This window comes from Rhyacophila brunnea, unplaced genomic scaffold (genome assembly GCF_057557595.1).
Source record: "Rhyacophila brunnea isolate RB1 unplaced genomic scaffold, BYU_Rbru_1.0 scaffold_19, whole genome shotgun sequence".
Lineage (NCBI taxonomy): Eukaryota > Metazoa > Arthropoda > Insecta > Trichoptera > Rhyacophilidae > Rhyacophila > Rhyacophila brunnea.
The window spans coordinates 19208192-19228706 of NW_028232848.1; the positions used below are offsets into that span (position 1 = coordinate 19208192).

At 35.1% G+C, this 20515-nt stretch overlaps 1 protein-coding gene across 1 annotated transcript; it reads right to left on the minus strand.

Moving 5' to 3' along the window:
* Nucleotides 1–5540: 5540 nt before the first annotated feature.
* On the minus strand, nucleotides 5541–14008 carry LOC147072821 (uncharacterized). Its single transcript, XM_085945727.1, has 6 exons — nucleotides 13883–14008; nucleotides 12241–12289; nucleotides 10327–10529; nucleotides 9645–9893; nucleotides 6726–6908; nucleotides 5541–5711 (listed from the first exon to the last, which is right to left on the minus strand). The coding sequence occupies exons 1-6, from the start codon at nucleotides 14006–14008 to the stop codon at nucleotides 5541–5543; spliced, it is 981 nt and encodes a 326-aa protein (XP_085801853.1).
* Nucleotides 14009–20515: the final 6507 nt, after the last annotated feature.

A 20515-nucleotide genomic window follows, 5' to 3' on the forward strand; every position in this document is an offset into this window, starting at 1 on the left:
TAACTTAAATTAGTTACTTGAAGATCTATTTTTCTTAGAAGGTAGGCTTTAAATAATCGCCTACTATGGAGCCTTCGTCACTGGCAGGTATGCTCTTAAGTCATGCTTTGCTATACGTGGCTCGTGTGACAAAATTGACTGACCTCTTACCGGCGTATTTTTTTGAATTGTACGTAGACCCGGAAAATTTCAATAAACTATATAGCAGCAGTGGCGAGATTACATTGCACGACAGAACGCATTTAGAATGCATAGAGGCATTGCCGACTCAAGTAGAAAGCCGATACATTTACAACGACTGGTTCTACTATTTCCGCCCCTCCCGTTGTTGTCTATGGATGACCTGTCATTGTTATATGGAGTGCTCATACTGACGCGTCCGTCGTGTTCATACAAGGAATGGTTTGATTTGAATAGATAAGTTACATGATAAATAATACACTAGCATTAACACACCTTCTAAAAATGTAATGCATAGATCAATGCTACATATTTTTTGGAAATCGATATAACCACCGGTTTTTGTGTGAATGACTAGTCTGACTTTGACAGCTGATGAATAACAGGAATGTAAGTATATTATTTATAAATAACACTGATAGTTAATATATTTGATTTGAGAATTTTTTATAATTCAATTTGAAACGAGAAAGGTTTAATCAATATGTCAAACAATCTGGGTTCTGATTTTGACAGCTGGACAGTGAACCACTCGTTGCTTGTGCAAAAAGATATGCTCAGGCTTTATTAATCTAAAGATGGCGCTGATAGAGGTCGTTAAAAAGTAGCAAAATCTAATTTGTCGTCTTACCTGAACTTAATTATACGGGAGCGTGTCAATATCCCTTAAATATTTCTGAAAAAAATAAGTAGTTATGGTTCTATTTTTACACCATAGAGAACTGGTAGGTAGCATATTTTGTTGAGTAAGTACCTACCATTTTTTTACAATAATTATCGAGTCGGGAAATCCCTTTTATTCTTACAGTGTAGGTAAGTACCTAACTTACTATCTTTCTTACCTATATACAATCATGTGTTTGCAACCGCCGTGAGTATCATTAAGATAATAACATGTACCTACACTGATGAATGATAACGTAGGTAAATAATTATCTTTTGCGCTCGTTTGACTTTCGTCCATTAATTGTAAAAACATATTATTTAAATGTAAGGACTACCTAGTTTATAACTGCATAAATTAATAATTAATCCTGTAAGCTTCAGATGAGACAACCAACACACTGGATAAGCCATTTCCTGACGGGCCATGGTGACTTCGCAGCCAAGCTACGTGGTTTTCGTTTGATAGAACATGGGCCGGAATGCACGTATGCGGTCACGACCATCAAGACGCTGAGCATGTCCTCTGGGATTTCCCGCTGATGGAATCTGACCGAGCGGACTTGCTTGTCAGGGTCTGTCAACACACGGACCCAATTGGCGACGCCGACTTTGAGCCATTTGAAAAGTTTGCTGCGTCATATGGAGCAGTGCTCCGAAATCTTTTCTTACCCACGGCACATCAAAGGTTTTCCCAGAATTCCACGGCACACCCACAAGTTAAAAAAATATAGTTAGTGTTACACTCCCAAATGGTCCCCATTTGGGGATGTCTCTGTGGATCTGGAGAATCCGGAAGCCGATAAATAGTAAGGGTTGATTACGAAAATAAATAATAATAAAGCCGGCAATGCTGTCAATCGCGGCTGTTTGAAAAATATCTGCAACGTCGCCATTGTAGACAGCTTTCAGCGGAAGAGGTCACTGAAAGCGCTGTCGAAAATGACGCTTCTCGCTGAGAGCGAAATATAAAATGGCGGACAGAACGCTGCAGACAGTCAAAGAGTAAAAATTATTAACTCGCGCTACGCATAAAAGAAATTATAAAAATGTAACCATTAGTAGATATTAACGTAAATAAATCTCGTCGTTTCTGACTACAATTCCGGTGGCTTATTTGTCCACCTCCAAGTCCCGAAGACGAAAAACCTTAAAAAAATAAATGTGACATCATCTTTTCATTTTCGCCAAATGGAGGGAGATGACAGTAGGTACACCAAAATTACATTAATTTATGTTTTTATGTTATTTGATGAATAATTAAATATACCTACATATCATACAAGGAAGAACTTTTATTGCCAGTTGCCAGTTTATGGTGTTGGTTTCTATGCCACTGGACGCTGCAAATGTGCTTACTCTGTTCATAATATAGCCTAACCCTAACCATTAGGTAACATTCAAACATAGAGTCTTTAGATTCTTCAGAGGATAGAAAAGGGTTAATTACTAAGAATATTAAGAATAACTAAGCAATCGAGACAAATATTCATAATTAAATTAAACAAAGTTTAGTGTTAGTATAAGAACCTGCGGAAGAACAAAAATGACGAATTTCTGACCGTAATGATGGATTGACAACAGAAGTTTCCCCAGCCATGGCGCAGGTCCCAGCAGCGTGATGTCCTGTAAGGGCAACTGCTCTGATGATACATTCCAAATAATCATCATTTACAATGCCTCTTGTCCATAGATGTGCACATATTTTTATGTCAGGCCAATGGATTATAGCGCCAATACTTTTAAACGATTGCGTGTTTATTAATTCTATGGCTATTCGAATTCCTGCAAAATAGATCATAATACATAATTTCATATAATTTGTAGGTAGGTATATTATTATTTAATATTGCGAAGGGAGTTCTATAAGTTTGCAGAATGGTGGTGAAAGTAGCAACTATTGGGGTTAAAATATTTTTTTTATTGTTAGGTAATCCTTTTTAGGTATACTTGTGCAATTTCAAGTTGATGTTCCATCAAATCGTTTCCAATATTCAAAAGAACAAATGAAAGTCTATGATAATTTTAAAGATGTCAATTAATATTGAGCTCTGTGCAGTAATTAAATTCCTCACAAAATAGGGGAAAAGTGTGGAAACCATCTAAAATTAAATGAAATTTGTTTATGGTATTCTTTGTTGTGGTATAACCATGGTTTACAAGTGTTCACGTTTATTTAAACAAGGTAGAGAATCATTAGAAGATGATGACCGTTGTAGAAGGCCAAGTGACACATGAAATAGCATTAAAAATGGAAGATGCCCTTATGGAAAATGGTCGGCTAAAAGTATTCGAAATCGCAGAAAGGTTCAATCTATCCAAAACAAAAATTTCCAAAATTATACACGAAAATCTCAGGATGTCAAAGGTAAGCGCAAGATAGGTGCCACAGATGCTTATGCCACATCAAAAAAGTTACCGTGTGGAATGTTCTAGGCAGTTTTTTAAGCTTTCTGGCGTCAATCAAGAGGAACTTATTAACAAAATTGTTACGGGGGATGAAACGTGGGTTCATCATTATGACAATAAGTCAAAACAGGAGCCTATGCAGGAGCATAAATGGTGGTTAAGTCCCCAAGAAGTTTAAGGTCGTACCATCGGCCAGGAAGGTGATGGCAACAGCATAGGACAATACTACGATAATATTCTAAGCCCCTTAAAAGAATCTATTAAAGTAAAAAGGAGGAGCAAATTATTAACAAAAGGCGTGTTATTACTTTAGGACAACACACTTGTTCACAAGGCTCAAATTGCAATGGTCGCAATGGGAAAATGCGGCTTCCAGGAATTGCTTCACCCACCTTACAGTCCTGATCTGGCACCTAGTGATTATTACCTGTTTCCAAATTTGAAGAAAGAGTAACATGGAAAACATTTTGATGATGATGAGTCCCTACAGGCAGCCGTAAACGAGCATTTTGAAGGCAAATTGGAAAAATATTTTTTGAAAGTTTATAAAAATTAATCGACAGATATAAGAAATGTATCCATGTCTGTGGAGATTAGATATATTGAAAGATAACAATAATTTTAAACATATATTATAATTATATTCTTTCCTTGCTGTCCCATTTCGCGAACTTATAGAACTCCCCTCGTAAATAGGTAGGTACAAGACATATTATTATTGTGTGTCTACACAAAAATTGTATAGTTCTTTGGTCAAAAAAAATATGGCAACACCAAAAAAAAGATGCTATATTATGTATAATAAGTGTTATAATATATATACGATATTTAATAAAAGGCACAGATTAGTAATGGCATGGACGAATTTTACAGACATCTGAAAATGTGCCAATGCATACCACATTTTTGTACATAGTCCAGACTAAGATACATCTGTGCGCGAACAAATTAATACTCCTTAAACACCTGTCCTGAAAAGGCCACCTTAAGTATAAAGCACACTGCGGACCAGAATATAAAATAATGAGATTGAGGCATCTAGAAATAAAAGTACCTAGGGCCTACGAAGGTCTTAAGACTGCCCTTGTCTTAACACAAATGTTCATGGAATTCACGCTCCACTGATGAAAAGTTTTAAAATTGAACGCACATCCGAACTTGCAAGCACTGCAATCAAATTAAAAGTAGTTTGTATAGTTTATGTCGTATAGAATTGCGCGATTTAATCTAAATAGTATATAACTAGACCACGCGTCGCTACTTCCGATGAAAAACATTCCCACGCTTGTCAGTATTTTTGATCAATTTTTTTTAATGTTCTTAAACATTTTGTTAGAATAATCATTTTGTTTACGCACTTAATAATATGTAGGTATCTTGTTCTGAACCAGCATTTGTACATTTACCTACTTACTGTAATACTTATATAGACACGCAATGTTAATAAATTATAATATTATTTTTTACCCTGAATTACGTGGGATTAATTTTCTACACTGCGTATGCCGTATATACCTACGTTTTAATATACTACTCCAAACAGTCTAGTAAATTTCGGATAAAATAAAATTGATGTCTACTGTACAAACAATATGACATTCATTTATTTTATTTTTTTAAATGTATGGGTACTTTTTAATGATAATAGTATTGGATCTACCATTGATTGTGCATCTGACATCGGCCTCATCTGACAAATACATTGGATCAATTCTTGGTGAACTTCTCGGATCAACATCTCTAAGAGTAATTTGACCACGACTTCTTGGCTGCAGACATGTTGCTAAGAATATAAAACCTTCTTTTTCGGAATCCTCGTAGAATGGAAAAAGCGCCCTGAATGTCTGAAAATAGATGATTTTAATAAAAATAATAAACAACATAATTATGTGGATTGGAGACTGGACGCAATTTAAATATTAATGGAAATACTAATAGTTATAAGTACTTAAGTATGAACCTTGCCTTTTTAAAATATTGATCGCACATTTCAGGTCACAATACTCATAGCCGTCCCGGGGTTCTAAGCGCATTCTGGTCATTTAATTAAGGCTGCCGGGGACTAAGGTAATATAACACTATACGGTAACTATAACTGATAACTTAAAGGGTTTAGGTACACAGGATAGCAGACAACAGGCTCGCACACAGAAAAATAGTTTGGGCAGGGACATATTGTTCGACGCAGAATAGATAATCTGGAGAGACTGGTGGGCAGCCTCCAGGGAAAGCGAAGCAGAAGAAGAGTGTCGGTGCGATCAAGTGAAATGGCTTACTGGGGGAAGCATTCACTCTGCCCTAAGAGAGCAGAGGGTCACAGGGGTGGAGAGTCTTAGTCGCTCAAAAGATGACTGCATTTCGGAGTGGTCATGATCCTCAGCCATGAGGGAAAGACCGAGAAGAGAGATATGGTGACAAATGTTGACATCCTCGAATGAATGGGAAAAGACAGAGAAGTTCTGCGTATTACCAAAAATAGAAAACTATAGTAAATATCACGACCACATTATGAGAGGCCAATCACTAGCTCGCTGTCCAAGGAAAGGTCAACGGGAAATGCAGCAAAGGATGGCGCCACATTTCGTGTCCTACCTAATTGATACGAATGCGGATCCACTGAACTGTCCCATTCCAGAAAATAGAGGGATGATCACCGATAGGGGATGGCATGAGAAGAATAAAACTATGGAATGTATTATTATACAGACTTCCATTAAGAGAGATTTCTGTAAAGTAGTTGAAGTTAACCAAAAACAAAAATATCAAAAGCTTTCTGTACCTACTTCTGTAAGTTATCATGTTATTTGTACTTATTGTATGTATTGTATTATGAACTTTATTGTATTATTATTTTATATTTTCTCTACCTACGTAGTTATTTACCTCTGTTTTATAATTGGCAATTTCTCTCAGAAGGACTTCGTCTACGGATCCCATGGCAAATAATACGAGTGACGAATGATTTTCTCCTCTGCCCATTGCTGCTATACCAAGAGATGAAAGATAACCTTCAATGAAAAATACAAGACGTTTGAATGGTTAAAAATCAATATATAATGTTAAAAAATATGATATAAACGTATCGTTAGAGATCAACGAAAGACGCAAAATATGTCTTACACCTTACAGGATTCAATATCCAAAATGTTAATAATAAGTGAAAAGTTTTACAATTTTTATATAAATATAAACCAAAATACATGCATGAACTTCATGCATCCCGACATGCAGATAATTGAATCACTAAATTTAGGTCCCATCACGTACCTACATGTAAAGATTTTCTTCAACGCGATTTTCTACTAATTCCCCGCTTAAAATAGATTACCTTCTTTTTTCCATACGTAAGTCAAGAGAGTTTTCATAGTTTTGATTTTATCTAATGTCATAGATATAGGCTTTTTGATACTGATATACAGCGGCATATTTAAATGATCGTGAAGATTTTTCCCAACCCCTTCCGAGACAAATACTTCTGGTATTCCAAATTTCGCCAGTTCTAATTTAGGCCCGATGCCTGATAACATGAGCAAATGTGGAGTGTGGATGGATCCAGCGGATAGAATTATTTCTTTCTTTGCAAATACTTTTCTGATTTCTTCACCTTCCCGAAAAATGTCAATAGATTCTGCCCATTTTTCTGCATTGAAATTTATCTGTAAAGACATTAAAACAATTTATAAAAAATACATAATTCTTATATTCATAATTATATTATATTATTATAATACATCAAATTTTCTCATGCAGCTTAGTCTAGTGACAATTTCTTGATCTCTCGAGAATTATTCTTATTGATGATTTATTGAGAAATTAATCTCGAGAGTAGAGATTAACCTTTTCTGATTATTTCTTGAGATTTATGGATCACAGCCTCTAGAGCAGTGATGCACAAACCGCGGCCCAAAATGGGATTTGTTGCGGCCCAACATAACAAGTACTTACTTCATCATCAATATGTAACCATTGTAACCTATTAAATTTAAAACAATACAATGTATGTCTCTTCTAGTAGCTATAATATAACATTATTTTTCAACTCACTGCAGCCCGTCCAAAATTAGAAATTGGATAAATAATTGGCACTCCTTTCAAAAATTTTGTGCAACACTGCTCTAGAGTCTATTAGTGTTTCTCAACCGGTGGTTCGTGGACCACTGGTGGTTCGCAAATTTTTGGCGTCCAAATTATTATGCTAAAAATTCCAATGAAATCTTCAAAATCCGTGCTCGTGCGAGTGTTTGTGTATTGTGTGTTTGATCCTCAAATAGATTTATCGTTTTACGTGACGAAATCAACCGCGATCAGACGTTTCACTTGCACTTTATCCCCCCATGGAAGACGTAAATGGAAGTGCACTTAAAACTCAAAAGAAAAAAAACCTAATCAATTCGTCTTCTAACATTTTTTTAGTACCTATTGTTTTATATTATAAAATTTAAAAATTAACAAAATTGCATATTTATTTTGAAATTGAACATTTCACAAATATCGTTTTCATTTATTACTTTTTTATTCACCCCAGAAACGCCGGAAAATTCAGATCGTGTTATATAAATAATATTTTTTATTTCTGCGTTAGCGGTCCACAATATGTTTCTCCTATTTTCAGTGGTCCGCAGGTGTAAAAAGGTTGAGAAACACCGGTCTAGATGACATGAGCGGAGTTATCATTATAGGTAAATCAAGATTTTCAGGATCTATGTCTTATGACAACCAGCAGCGGCTGGTCTAACATCATGCAAGTGCACCGCACTGCTTGCATTGCTATGAAACATCGTTCAAAATCATAAATTATATTTTTTCTTCATAGGTTTTTAATATTATCGCTCACTTATTGTAATGCAAACCACAAACCGATGTGCCCACATTCCCAATCGGCGATAATACAGGCACTATGCACCGTGTACGTCATCCTCGCTGAAATCGTTTGCGCTCCGGCAATAATTTTGTTTACTTAAAATGAACCCAAAGTTTAGTATTAACTAAAGCCATTATAAAACAACTTAAACCGTGCTAATCACTTACGCCTTGCGTAAATTCCAGAATATCGAGCGCCGACCGGGTAAAATGACATCATATTGTTCTGAGTAGAGAGCACTTACAGATTTGAATTATGGTTTGTTATTGTTGTTATTATAGACGCCGCGACTTCACGCTCAAATTATGTTTAGTATCATATTTAGAAATCTCGTATGTAAAATGCCTGTTAAACTTAATACAATAGAATTCATTATTTTATAAATTTAAAATGGATAAGAAATATAATAGAATGTCGGTAAGATATTTTGATTTATGTGTACTGCAAATTAAATCAATGAAGATAAAAATAATTTTGGTACCTATCGCATTTATGGAAAATTAATATTTCATTATCCTGTGTGTTGACTAAATGCGAAATGATGTCGGTTATTTATAATAGGTATAGAAAATTATTAATTCATGAATTCTAGTGATAAGCTAATAAATCTTAGTACTATTTCACAAAGTGCAGTTTCATAATAATCAATATTCATACAGTGTACAAATTGCTAAATATAATGTACTTATATAGAATAAGATGGTTTACGTTGAAAGTAAGAGGTATTTATCTACTATAAGAGATGAAATCGTTTCTTAAAACAAATCCAATAAAGATTTAAGTAACTCGCAACATGTTTTATTAAAAATATAAAATATACAGGTAATTTCCCAAATGTCAATAACGTTTTGTCAAATCAAAAATAAGGCCGAATTGATTTCATTTTTCAATAAGGTGGGTTTCCAGCGCACCCTCAAAAATTACAATCCAAAAAATCACCGGCCGCCACTGATGACAACTACAACTTACCTTTGTAGCAATGGCTTTGTTGAAAACATGCAAATTATTTCTATTGAGAGATGGTAATAGAAATGTAGCATAGCTTGAGACTCTTTCGCCATTAAATATTGTACTCATCATTGTTTTCACATCCAATTTTATATCGCTGGGTAATTCTGAAGCAGCTTTCAAATATATTTGACTTATTTCACTCAAATTGTCATCAATGTCAGTTATTTTAATAATCGGCTGCTATAATAAATAAACAAATGAATTAATAAATAAATAAGGACATGGGTAAACAATTTGTACTACTGTCCAACAATAACTTCTTGGCTACGTGTTAAAACTGTGAACTAACAAGCTCCTCCCATTTAGTCGACGACAGCGCCTTCCGTCATATGCCTAAATGTTCTTGTTGGACAGTAATAATAAAATGGTTCGTCGGTCTGTCCTCCAAATTGGTAAGGGCCCCGAGGGTTGAAAAGCCAGATCATATCCTAAGGAAAACATATTTTTCTGAATTGCTGCGAATGAAAAACAACAAAACCATTGATGGATATCAATCGCGAAGGAAAATAAAACATTATACCTTCCCGTTGCAGTCGTTATCTTTGCAACAATTGATTTTGTCAGATTGGTTCGACGTGTCGCTTATTGATGATGCACATCTGGTTGAAACGAATGTTTTCTTGATGATACTCTCCAAGCTGGAATAGCTCCATCCCTCGGCACCCATCTTCACCCAGTTGTCATAGTCACTAGGAACTCCGGTACCATGGAGAAAGTAGTTAACTTGGCCTGATCCGCCAAGACCCTTTCCTCGTGGCAGGAATTGTATCTAAATTGAAAATGTCACAAAATAAAAAACATACAAACTGAAATTATGCATATACACTATATATAATCTAGTCAGTGAATTCCGGAAATCCATTTTAGTCAGCAGGAATAAGAAGGTAAAGATGGAGAATTAAAACAATAAAATAGTAATAACAGCCAGAATAGACCCAACTCAGATGGATCTTTGAGCGAGCTTTGAATAAAACATGGTTGATTACATGGTAAGTAAATCCGTAGTGCTATTTCAACATTGGATATCAGAAGCTTGTAGTGCTTCATGCATATGCATGAATTAATCAAACTGTCCAATAATTGAAATATAGTTGTTATGCAACAAGAGTATAATTATAAAAACATCACTAAAGCCCTTTACCCAGCGGAGGCACCTTGGCCTACAAAATATGACTAACATAGTTAATTTATTATAACTGAACCTGATTCTTAAGTCCAATGGAGGAAAACTTCTGCGGCTCCGTTTCGAAAGCCCAGTCGTTTGACCCTCGTTGGAGCAGTGTTGGTGCAATCGGAAGTCTGGAGAGGTAACCGAATTGATCTCCGGCTTCCAGGAGTAAGACGCTCACATTTTCTGACTGGGATAGGCGAGATGCCAAAACACAGCCAGCAGTGCCACCACCAACTGAAAAAAACATGGTAATTCATCGATTATTATTAGAAAAAAAGTATAAGTCTGTTTACTGGAAAGGCAGGAACAGGGGAAAATTTTATATGCGATTTCGGCAAAATTCATGAATTCAAGAATGATAACCTAACCTATCAAATAATCCAATATTATATTGCCGATATTATCGGCTATTTTCAAAATTTGTTTGCCGCTGGCTTCCCTTAAAGGCCTAAAGCCTAAACAGACGAACCGAAAAAAATAGTCGCACTTGTGCAGTGACATCCCTATGCCAAGTGCACCCTTTAGCAAACACCATAACCTCTTGCGTCCTGAGATACACATATGTGGCTGTAATATAAATATTTTTTACTAGTGATTTGAACGGAAGTATCGAAGTACCAAATTTTATTTAAGTGCGTTATCTATATTTTATTCTTCGCACTTTTAATCGGACATATTATAATATGTTTAATGTAAATTGTTAAGGCTGTACTTCAGCTGGGGCACGGTCTAAAACGATCGAGACTGCGCGACGCGAATATTGTGCAAACGACGCGTGCAGAACAAAACAATTTGTCGTAAAAAGTCAACATACGTCCATTTAGTGGTATGTTTATTATTCTATTTGTAATAATAATAATATATTCATTGACATGTTTTGTTTTTCGAGTAAATACGTAACATTTTTTAGTCATTTTTACACGATTTAAGAAATAATTCCTCCGACGCCATCACAAAACAAATTGACGTGCTAACAGATTGATTATCGCTCTCCGACTGGCAACGCGGCCGAAATTACGTCCCACATATTGCTGAAAATTATTTGCCGTTTCACTGAATGATATTATTATGATTATTATTATTATGATACATACTGATTTTTAGATCCCGTACACTCACGTTTAAAGGAATGGCAAATAACTTTCAAAAGTTCCAATATCCGTACGCAGGGCCATAACATACCTATCTAGTCTATCTTTAGTTCTCAAAATAGTCGCGATTGAATTTTGGTATCAAAAACCTCAACAGAATTAGTTGAATAAAATATAATGTTATTGAAACCCATTCCATACAATATATCAGTTTACACGTTCAGACATTTGAACAAGTAAACATAATTTTGCATGCATAATCAAAATCCTTCGAAGTTAATAACAGAACAGGTGAAATATTACAGAGAAAAAAACCAAAGCTGTAATATGAAAATGTACTTATTTAAAACGACATTTTAATAGTTTGTATTTTTAGGGGACACCTTTCACACCTTTCAATTTTAAATCCGGCCCTATTTGTATTACTTTGTTAAGTTGTCACCCCTTACAATTTTCCGCCTCTACGCAGCGCATGCAATGCCTTACTTCACGGTACGTTACTGTAGTTATACATCCAACTGTCTGATGACGTCGACAGCTGGTGTTACTCGAATCACTTGCCCTCACTTGGATGGATGCGCGTTTCCTCAAACAACTCTTTCAGCATGTTCCTAACCAGAGAAGATACTCTACGATTCAATTTTCCAATAAGGCGTAGAAGAAGAGGCAGGCCAAAGATTCGCTGGTTGGATGGAGCTGCCAGTGACTCTTGAGTATTCTGGGGGTACCGAAATGGAAAGCGGCCACACCGGATAGGGTCACGTGGAGGAAGCTGTTGGAGGAGGCCCACACCGGGCTGTCGCGCCTCTGATGATGATGATGAAGTTTATTATTTGAAAACATTGTTTACATACCAATGATGAAATCGTATTCAGCATTTACAGATGTCACTAAACTTTTCGGCTTTGGATTAAAATATTGATATAATATACTAATTACTATAATAAACGAAAACCAACTAATTATTTTTTTTATCTTTTTCACGTAATAGTACATTTTAAATTTAAATTTCGAACAATTTGCGTGCTGTAGGTGTATAACGTCAAAGCGCGGCAATATTTGTAAAATAAATGATGCAAGACAGAATAGAATGACTGACAGTTTCTATAAGTGGATTAAATTCAACCACATCGATTTTATTGGGTAGGTACATTATAATATTATTATTCGAGTAAAGTAACTGACTAATACGAATTAAATCAATACGGCATTGTTCTACCTAGTTTGCTTTTATAAAATGCTCTTGCAACGACTGCATTGAACATAAGCATACGTACATAACAACCCCAGGATTTAAATACTTAATCTCATCATCCCGGAATTGGTTATTAGACGGGTGCTTGGTAGGTTTGAGTATACAAAATATCAGGGACGCGGCTTATTTTTTGATTCGAACTACCTGAGATGATAGTTTGTATACACCAGTGATGCACAAACCACGGCCCAAAATAATAAATAGGTAGGTACTTCACCCAGAACAGATTAATAAATAGAATTCTGATAGGTTATACCCTAACAGACTACATTTTGAATGTGTGAATGTGTATATGTGAGCATGTAGAAGTTGACGTTGGGATAGACATGCAATAGTGTGTGTTGCAACCTTCAAATACACCAATATTGAACGAGCGTCAGTGCATAAACCGAGAGCAGTAAGTACTGTTGTTGGAAGGAAGGACACGTTTAGAATCGCGTATTCTTGGCACGTGTTTAAGTTTATCCCATATTCTTCCACACTCTAGATCGGTTGCCTGTTACTAGTTCCCATTAATTCCGTGTTCCCTGGTATTTCATCACCAAATTTTAATACGACAAAATTCTATGTGTGATATGTGAACAAATTATGCAGTAGAAAAGGAATATAACCTGAATTGTCAGTGACAGAAAACATAATGCTGTTATTTTTAATTAATATTATTAAATACGATTAATTTTTACAAATTTAATGTCATCCCGAAGAGCAGTTTTCCGCCCTGCGTAAGGAGGCCGCGCATTATGCAAGTCTTTCCGGAACCACCTACATTTGCGAGCAAACGTTTTCCTTATTAAGGGGGAACGTGCGCCGCGTAAGTAAAAATTGAGCTTTTATGGTATTTTCAAAGCATGATCCGGGACATTCCTTAAACGTTGTAGATAATCTATTTACATAATTTTGAAGCCTTATTATCCTTTATATTTATTTTAACCATTTGATGACTGCATAAAGTATTTTTATTACATAAAATAGTATTCTTTTAAATCTTTCGATCTAATGTTTTAGAATATAGTCATATTTCAGTACATCCATGTGCAGTGGTGTTAAAATTTTTTACATTTATTAATTTTTAAACGCATTTGTAAAACCATTAGTAACATTTATGTTGTCATTATTATAGTGAAATATTTACGATAAAAAATAAATAATAATAATAATAATGGTGTGCATATTAATTTAAAGATTTGGTGACTTCTAACCTTAAGCACCGGCTAGACGCTCATGCTTTACCATAAGGTTACCTGCGCAAACCAGTTTCTATCAGGAATCCTGTGTGTATGGACGGGAAAACTGAAGCTCCCGCAAACTGAAAAGCGCTGTAAAAGTCTATACCGCGCAGCCAAGTCGCTGCCGTTTAGCCGGCGCATTACATAACCGTCATAACCTAACGATTTGCAGTAAATTTGAAGAGATAAATGAAAAGGGACGGCATTCTAAGTCTGCTTAAGGGCGGCAATTTGCTTAGGAACGTCATTGTTAGTGTGCACTATTTATATCGGATATCAACAGCCTACTTCTCCCTTCGCCACTGCGAACTTACTATAAGCATGTTTTTTTAAATAAAATAATTATTCTTTTATGCTGCAGTATTTGTTTTTAATTCAATCACGTTTTAATTATCGAATTGGCTTTCAACACCTGCTGCGAAAATCGATTGAGAAAAAGAAATATGCACTTATCATTATCATTTTAATCTGAGCCATTTGACTATGCACAACGTTCTCTTATATCAATATTAAAAACTAAATTCTTTCCAAACTTTAGTTATTATAATATATTATCTGCGTAATATGGATGCATTGAAATTATGCACGTATTCATTTATGCGCGGATTTTACAGTTTTTACGGTTTCCAAACTGTGACGCAAATCGAAAAATCATTCATATTGACACGCCCCCGTATAAAACAATACGCGTTACTATTTTTCATTTTATTTTTCTCTTTTAATATCTATGGATTCGCGGTATTTACCCGAGAAGTTAATTGCTATCAGAGTGGAATCATTTACGATAGGACGATGCTCGCCTTTAAATTTGTTGAGGGACTAAATGCTTTCATTTCAATATTCTCTGGAACTATTCTAAACAAAATAAAAAGAACTACAATTTATAATAATTTTAAACGAGTAGATGAATTGTTGTTAACTGAAAATAATTACTTGCTTTACACTTTATATATACCCTTGCTTATAATATACTTAATTTGTTTTTGTGGAATACGGGGATGGAGCAACCTTTTGTGTATATTAGGATAATGGCTATAGATTTGTCAGTAATTAGATTCATGTTCGACATTTACCAGTGTCTTATACGTTTCCAATATTTAAATTACCATCTCCAAAATTACAAAGAGCATATTTCATGTGAAGTGGACATACGATTTCAACGAAATGGATGTTTTTCAATGATCCCAAAGAAAAGTATTCCGAACGTGGGAATTTGTCGCATTGATGCATTGAGTAAAGCCTATTTCATACTCACTGAAAATGTCGCAAATATAACGAACATATTCAAACATTCGGTAATTGGCAAGGCCCACTGTAGTGAAGCCATGACACAAAACTGAAATATTCGATGGTAGTGCTCATACTTAGAATGCAAACAGGGCTCGAAATCGACCGGAGCGCCGTTCCGGTTCATGAAATCCCCAAAATTATCGCTCCGTCTCGTGGAAAAATGAATTTGACCATCTGAACAAGAAAATCTATATAACAAAAAATCTAAGACAGTTGTTTTTTTATAAAATAAGTAGGTAAGTATACGAGTACTTACATAATAATTTCGGAAAATTATTGAGCGCTCCGATTCGTAAAATTTTCCATTTCGAGCGCTGAATGCAAAATAATAAACTGTTATGGTGAGCATATCACTCAGCATTACAATAATATATTGATACACTTCGATATTCATGTTTGGTTTTCAAAACAAATCAGAGTTGCGGAAGCACTTGGTCAGCACTTCATCGTAATTGAATAACATAAATGATCATAACCTATATCAACAGTGTTTATTATGATTTGGTTGCGACAGTGACTCTTATAATGTATGGACTTCTTTTGTATAAAATAAGCAAGAGTGAGCCATAACTCTTCACTCCACTCGAGTTCAGTCACCTGCTCACAGTCTCTTGTTCTCGACACTGGTCATTCGATATTAATTCCTCGAGCACATAATCCCGAGCTCGTCACCTGATCATCATCACTACCGGATCGCGGTTCGGTCTAAGCACCTAAGCTCAACGCGATACTTTGTAAAGGTCGCGCATTAAAAGCTGAGGCCATCCACAGATACGTGGCAACTGACATTGCACAACGTCTACGAGAAACAGCCGTTTCTCGCCTACTTATTGCGCTTATAGCGAAAAGAGGACAACATGCGTATACGTTGATGTTTAGAATATTTCAGACGCTTTTACATGCTGTTCCTTTGTTGATTACTTCGATGAATCTTTTGTTTGTGAGAGGTCGTGTAACAAGATAATAAACGCTACAAACATCCACATCGATGCTGCCTCAATCAACTCACCTGCCTACCTCCTCATACATTCCCAAATATACAATCGACAATCTTCATGTTGGTACTCCATAGGTTATGAGTGCCGCATTGCATTTGAAGATAATCAATAACTAGCACTACCATCATAATAATTTTCAATTCAGTGCCACGGCCTGACTATAGTCAGAGATAACTAGCTTAAAGTATGACATTTGAAATGAATTTCAATTATAAAATAATACATTAAAAATATTATATTTCCTCAAAATCTACTGTTTTTCACACGTCAGAAATTATGCAAGTACACGTCTTAAACAAAGTTAGCCGATAATTTTCATTTCCTGACAATGTGGACAATCATCTTTCTGGCAATTTTGTTGCCAGAGCGATTTGATAATTGGAAATATACATAATTATATTTGTACTCCAAACTAGAATCTAGAAGTTTATACATTTGCGCATTCCTCCGTTTTTATTGATTTTTTCAAATACATTGTGGGGTTCCCGGGGCTCTACTAATTTTAATTTAGTTAAATCCGGCCCTAACCACAGGAAGTCAAAAAATATCGATATTTATCAGTTCTTTTGACCGATAGTTCGATACTTTTCTTCCTTTACAAATAGCGGCTAGTCTTCGACAAACATTTACCACATTAATGGACGATGAAAATTCTAAAATTCAATGAGTCTGAGGTCTGAAAGAAAAACCGTATTTTTATGGCCAGCATGAGCCAACAATATCAGAAGTCCATCCTTAATAATTCACCTATATTTTAGGTGAATTATTCAAGTGACCAATTAGCATTTTATGAAACCTATTTGAGACACAAAAATGCTAGATTTAATATCACGTGGTTTGGGAATAAGTACGTCAATAATCGACATGTCTACGGTAGGGTAGTTAGTATAATGTAATCTAAGTGCGGAAATTCTTGTGCTTTAATTTCTATTCAGTCGATATTTTTATGTCGGTAGATAGTGATTTTAATGATTTTATCAACAATTCGAAGTTGTCTTTTAGTTATATACATAAGATTTTTATTTTAGTTTGTTCTGGTTAATATGGCGGCGATTATGGCTAATGCCACTATCAACAATTATTTCTTCGTCGACCATATCAATAGTAATGTAAGTATCAAAACACAATTGAGCCCTCTTCGGCAAGATAGCGTTATCCTGAAATCTTAAATGAAATATAATATTATAAAACGGGTGATATGTGCCGCGAGTCATCACTCTAATAAGTCTACTGTTACATTTTGTCGAATTTAATACTGATGTTTGACTGATACGTAAATAAATGTATGGCGCGTCATTTTAACTGATTAAATGAAAATTAGTGCTGCTGCGATGACGATCTTTTTCTGTAAAAGGGCTCAAGTATTACATGTAAAAAAGCTTACAAATAATACAAATTCAGAATATCTACTTTCCTGCCCCGTCATTCATGGGTATCTCAAGCATTCTCATCCATTCTGACGGATATTCGGCAGTAATTTGTTACCTATGTAGTGCTGTCAAGTGTCAATATTTTACTGCCGTATGCCTGTGATATTGTGTGAATTAGATCATCGTGCTCCTAAGTGCTCAGCTGTTGTGGCTTGGCGGTTATACGTTTGAGTTTCGCAAGACGCCGCCGCGCCGCGCACGCCAAACCACTACGGCTGAGCACTTACAATAATAAATATAACATCTATCCACGGTATTCTTATAATATTAAAGTGAATTAGCTCTCGTAATATAACATTTTGACAACCTGAATGGTCGATGGTGATCGATATTTTGTTTTATTACATAGTTACCTACATACCTATCTTATATAGATAAAAACAATGATATTATTTGAATGGCATGCATATCCACTAAAAAATTGGCATGCAAAGTTTATCAGCATCGCAGGCGAAATAAACCGAATATCTACGAAATATACTTGCTCTTCCCTCCACCACCGGCCAAATTTCTATACCCGTTATGCAGGCGTAACTAATGTTAGGAGACCTTCAAAATTGTACTGGATGTGTCCCAGGAGCAACTTCCCAAGCCTTGGTTGGCGTGCACTCTACGAAATATTCTGTCCGCAGTTGTATCATTATCTTTTCTCTCTTTATGATATAGTCTGCCTAACTCATAAAATGTCATTGCTTTGTACTCATAAATTATTGATTTAGCATGTTTCCGACAAAAATAACGTATTAACGTTGAAGAAAAAATAATTTTAGAACCGGAACACTTTTTTTACTTTTTTCCACTAGACAAAGCATGGTCGTCTAGCTAGAGCATAGTTTCTTAACCGGTGGTCCGCGAAGATTTTTGGTGGGCCGCAAAAATATTCTGCAGTTCAAAAATAGTTAGTATTCATTTTTAAAATCTTATATTAAATTTCAAGTAATAAATATCATTCGGAACTCATGCACCTACAAGGGTTCACAATGAATTAACAAGTCATTTCCGGAATGAATGACACTATTGTATATACCTAGTCGTTTTATAGAAGGACGGGGGGCATGGTTTACCTAGAAACCCAACATTTGAAGTGGGGTTGTATTATATTTCGACATTTTTTTCAAAAATAGTGTAAATATAAATATTTATTATTTTATTCCAACGTTGATGGTCCGCAAGACATTTTTTGATTTTTTGTGGTCCGCGGATGTAAAAAGGTTAAGCAACATAGGTCTATAATAGCCGTGGCAATAAATTGAGATTTCCTATCCTAGTGCTAGTTATTGCAATCCGGTATTATTATCACGCTAAGTGAAGATTTTTAATTGCATATTTCGTTCATGGCGTATTACCATTTAAAAAAAAATTAAATAACCGTCATTTTCTGCATTATAAGTATAAGCATTACGGTCGGAATTCACAGTTTTGTGCCGTAAGGCTGCAGACTCTACTGCAATGCAGTGTGTCTGCACCCTTACCGGAATATAGTGGCCATTGGAGACGGAGCGATAATCTCGATGGTTTCAAGAACCGAAGCTGCGCTCTGGTATATTTCGAGCCCTGAAATGGATATGATGTGATAAAAATAAATGTTATGAAATTGAGACACTGATATCGAAAACTGTAATGAATATTTTATTTTATTTTACAGATGACAGGCGTCTATATTTCGACAGTTACCTGGTGGATTCATTACGTTGAAGTAATTGGAGGACCATGTATTATAGGAGAGATGTTACAAGGTGAAGCAGCTTGGACTAGAGACTTATTGGCGAAGTTAGATATCTTCATGAACTTTCGTAAGGAATATAATATGCGCACCTACATACCGTAAACAATAATATATTATCATTATGATGATGATAATATCAAGTTTTTGTTGTTTACTTTGAATACCTATCTCTTGGTAATATACAATTTATTAGACACAAGTATATTATAGTGAATGAAGCGAATTACTTTATGTTGTCTGCATGAATGTAAATAAGTGATCAAGCTGGTGACAACATTTCAATGGTGACAAGTATTTCTCTATATAAGGATTTTTGACAGTAATCCTAACTATGAAGAACACTAGCTAGGTACCTATTGTCGAGCCACAGTAACATAAACACAAGGGTTTGATCTTATTATCAATATTCAATTTGATAGTGTGCTCTAAGCTGCTTTATCGAAATTGTATCCAAATATTTCCCAGCAAATGAAAGCATAACGCAAATTAGGTTATCTGTTATTTCGATTTGTTTACTTACTTTTTAAAAATCTACAAACGACTTGTTATAAGTTATAAATAATGGGAAAGCCAGTCGCCATAGACCAGGGGTCGGAAAACTCTTGGACCAAAAGAGCCTAATATGAGTATCACAACGGTCAAATTTTTTTTCAAGAGCCATAAATATATTTTTATAAATACGATTTATTTCATTGAATGTTATTGTTTATTTATCAAGTGAAGAAGATTTTGCGAATAAAACTAACGCAAATATAAGTTTTTTATTGTTGAAATTATAAATATATTTTTTACAGAAAATGAGTTACATACCATTTTCACGCATTCCTTAAAACTAATGTGAAAAATGACCGTCCTTGCATTTCTTTGGAGAGTGTCTGTATTTTTGGTATGTAGCTTGTAGTTTTCAATTCTAGGCGCGACTCTAAATTCTCATCGGTTATTTGGCTTCTCTAAATGCTATTTATATTATTCATATTTGAATAATGATTGTTCACATACATATCAAGTAGACTCGAATATGAGTTCGGAAAGCTATACAATGTATTAAAATCGTAGTATCTACCTTATTATGTAGATCTTTTAGAGCGCTCTGCTGAGATGTGAAATTAAATTGCATTTTTCTCTCTCCAAATCCTCAATTTTGGTGGCAAGACCTACAAATTTGGAGCTACATAACTCTTTGCTTGTTAAATCCACAAAAAAA

Excerpts from the sequence above, each read along its gene's own strand:
- LOC147072821 (XM_085945727.1), bottom strand. The coding sequence starts at position 14,008 with ATGCGCCGGCTAAACGGCAGCGACTTGGCTGCGCGGTATAGACTTTTA. Across the intron at positions 10,530-12,240 it reads TGAATACGATTTCATCATTG|TTGGTGGTGGCACTGCTGGC; the intron begins GTATGTAAACAA and ends TGTTTTTTTCAG. Across the intron at positions 5,712-6,725 it reads CGAAATTTGGAATACCAGAA|AACTTCTCTGTCTTTTCCCA; the intron begins GTATTTGTCTCG and ends GGTAATACGCAG.